The 3,131-nt window shown below is 34.7% G+C and overlaps 1 protein-coding gene across 1 annotated transcript in view; it reads left to right on the plus strand.

The window, feature by feature from the left end:
* The window catches only part of LOC108748131 (fatty acyl-CoA reductase 2-like), a 9,476-nt gene extending 6,920 nt beyond the window's left edge, over positions 1-2,556 (plus strand). Inside the window, exon 4 of the mRNA XM_018486158.1 lies at positions 2,192-2,556. Within this exon, the coding sequence (XP_018341660.1) occupies positions 2,192-2,510 (319 nt within the window). The 3' untranslated portion in view covers positions 2,511-2,556. The remainder of the gene's footprint in view (positions 1-2,191) is intronic.
* Positions 2,557-3,131: the final 575 nt, after the last annotated feature.

A 3,131-nucleotide genomic window follows, 5' to 3' on the forward strand; every position in this document is an offset into this window, starting at 1 on the left:
AGATAAGCTGCTTGTACCGGAGTATTGTCTAAGTTTAAAGTTTCGCAATGCTCTTCTGCAACAGCTGGCAATATTAAATTTGCTCGCGATATTAACTTGTTCGGAGAACGCAACACTATTAAAGGTACTAAGTCATTTTCCAAGAGCGTAACGCTTTACTACTTGATATTACGGTTCAATTTATAAGTTATAAATTGCTTATACGCTGCGTTAAAATATGCATCTTAAAAATTAAAATAGAAATTTTAGACGTGACTTTTTAATTAAATTTTAAAACCATCAATTTTCTTTAATTATTTCCGTTTGTGTATTATAAAATATTACAGAAGATCATTATTTATAACAAAATTCATGCAGAATTTACTATGTATTTTACCGCTTATATAATATGATGATTATAAATTCAAGAGATCGCGGGATTAGTCAGTAATATTAAATCTCGATGCACCTCGGAGATAATCCCTCGTTGCGCACGCGAGCATTAAGAAATGATTAAAGCCGTTCATATATGAAGCCTCGAACTTCGCCGATAACTACTCGCGATCGCGAATAAGTTTCGACGAAGAGACTCACGCGAAAGTTCGATCGTGATCGCGAACGCTTACGCTCGGTCTCTTCAACTTTCCGCATCGTGAAAGGCCTGCAGCGGTGCACTCGGTTAACGCACCGCAAATCAAAAGTAAAAGTTATCTGGAACTGCGATTTAGGCGCAAGTAACGTAAACAGGTTCGCTGACTTTCGCTCGCGCGAGTGAATACCGAGAAAAGAAAAATTGCGTCTTCGGACGGAAAAACTCGTTTCCTCGGTCGCAAAACTTACTCCACTAGATGCTTGATTGCCTTGAGAAATGCAATCCGATATCATGGTCGCGACAAGGGAACTCGGAAAATCTTAACGGGCTATTAAAAATTGTTTTTCGTATGCCCCTATAGCATATTCAATCTATTAACAACGACACATTCATTCACATTCGAACAATGGCCACTGACTAACTTTGTAAGAAATTTTTCAAAAAAGTTTTTTTAGCAACATTAGAATCTGAAATAAATGATTATCATTTATATATTTTTATGCACATTTAGAAATAAAAGAAAAATAAGATTGTTATAGAAAATCATTATTAAAATATCATATAAATAATTGACATTATTATATACTATTTATATTAATTTTGTATTAAATAATTAGCATTATCATTTCGAGGATTGGCAAGTAACGCGTTACTTGTAACGTTGTAACGGCCGTTACTTTTTGATCGTTATCTTTGTTTATATTCGGGTTGAAAAAGTCATTCTTTACTGAAAATAACTCTAATTTGTAACACGTTACTTTTTACTCGTTACTTGTAACGAGTAACACGTTACGCGTTACTCGTTACTTATTACTTATTTTAGTGAGAAACGCGTATTGGTGACAAGTTATTTTTCAAACTGGCTTTTCCAATCTTACTGCAACCTTAGCATTTAGTTAGTTAGCGTCACCGTCATTAAAAATTGCAATGTCATTATCAAATTGTTTATTATAAAAAGTAACGGAAAAGTAACGTCTGCCAACATTGATCATTTCCATGTGCAATTAGAATGAAAAGAAAGAACAAAAAGAATAAAGTTGCTATAGAAACCGATTCATGGCTCGAGTGGTGAACGAAAATATTTTCGCTCTCGGTGTTCGTCCTACCAAATACTTTTCTGATTTTTTTCGTTTGCTCTCAGACGCGTGCAGAGTAAATCTTGCGCACTAACTTAGCTTTCCCGAGCTTTCTTCCTTCTTGAAAGGAAACCCTCCCTTCCTTCAAGTTTTCTGCAATTCTTTCGTAATAAGTTGGATTGGAAATTATATAGTTTGCGATGAACCGGAGAAAGTTAAATTTTTTTTATTATCCCACTCGCACTTAATGCTACTTTGCGATCCTTTTTTCTCGACTACGATTGAAATGGCTATTTAAAAATCAATCTTGAAAACGTTTTATTCGTTCTACCGCATGTACATGTTCACATATATTCGAGGAAAATACGATTTCGTCTAAGTATACCAAGATTTCTAAACCAAGGAAAGAGTAAAGAAAGACGCAAATAGGTGAAATCGTTAAGAGTTCGAGTGCCAGAAGGATCAGGCGAGACGGGCATTAATGGCAGGAAAGAGGTAAAAAGAAACGACTGGTACTGAAGGTAAAACCTTTACTGCTCCCTAGGATTCTCGCGGAGTACGACAGAGTTCGTAATGCACTTCAACCTTTGAAGTCAATTTCATCGAGGTCCTGGCCAGTGGAAAGGAATCGCGTGTACCTACTGAAGGAACGTCTCACGAACGAAGAGCGGGACGTATTTCCGATCGTCGAAGAGATCGACATCGAGAGTTATGTCCTCTGCGTTGCTGCCGCCACCCGGAAGTACTGCATGAACGAGGATACTCTTAATATCATAAAAATGACTTCCCTGTTTTTCTTATATGTACCCGTGATACTTCTCGTCACGTATATTGCATCACGTACATTCTCGTTACACGCATAAAGTTAGATAAAAATTATTATGTATTTTTGTATATATAAAAAGGCTTTCTTTTTGCAAAAATTTGCAAAGGAAAAAATGTATCTTTTTTAAATGGCTTTATATTCTGGGCAAATATTTTTATGATTAATGATGATGCGTTTTCAGTTTAAATTACATTACGGTTTATAGAGTTACATTAAATTAAACTTCTATATATTTTAACTTTAATTTTATTTCCTACATTTTTTTGTTGTATGTCCTATTCGGTCAATTAATTTATGTATGATATATCATATTACATTTTATATATTAGTAGTATATATATATATTATTAGTATTTTAATAATATTAATATTATATAATATTGAATATATTTTACTCTATTGTTTATTCCTCTCAAGTATTTCCAACGCAGATTCTTCTCTAGTGTAAGAAAAGTATTTCAACCGTTGACGAGATCGATTCTGAAGGCATACTCAACTGGAACTATACGTAACGCTTTGCAAATATTCGTGAGAGTTGCACGAGACGCCTGCATAAGGAAATGACGTTTGGGTGAAAGTTTCTAGGCGCAGCAGTATCAACGAAGATATATTTTCAGCACGTTCTCTTTTATGCATAGCCGTGCTGACTTGAACTCAT

This window comes from Trachymyrmex septentrionalis, unplaced genomic scaffold (genome assembly GCF_001594115.1).
Source record: "Trachymyrmex septentrionalis isolate Tsep2-gDNA-1 unplaced genomic scaffold, Tsep1.0 scaffold211, whole genome shotgun sequence".
Lineage (NCBI taxonomy): Eukaryota > Metazoa > Arthropoda > Insecta > Hymenoptera > Formicidae > Trachymyrmex > Trachymyrmex septentrionalis.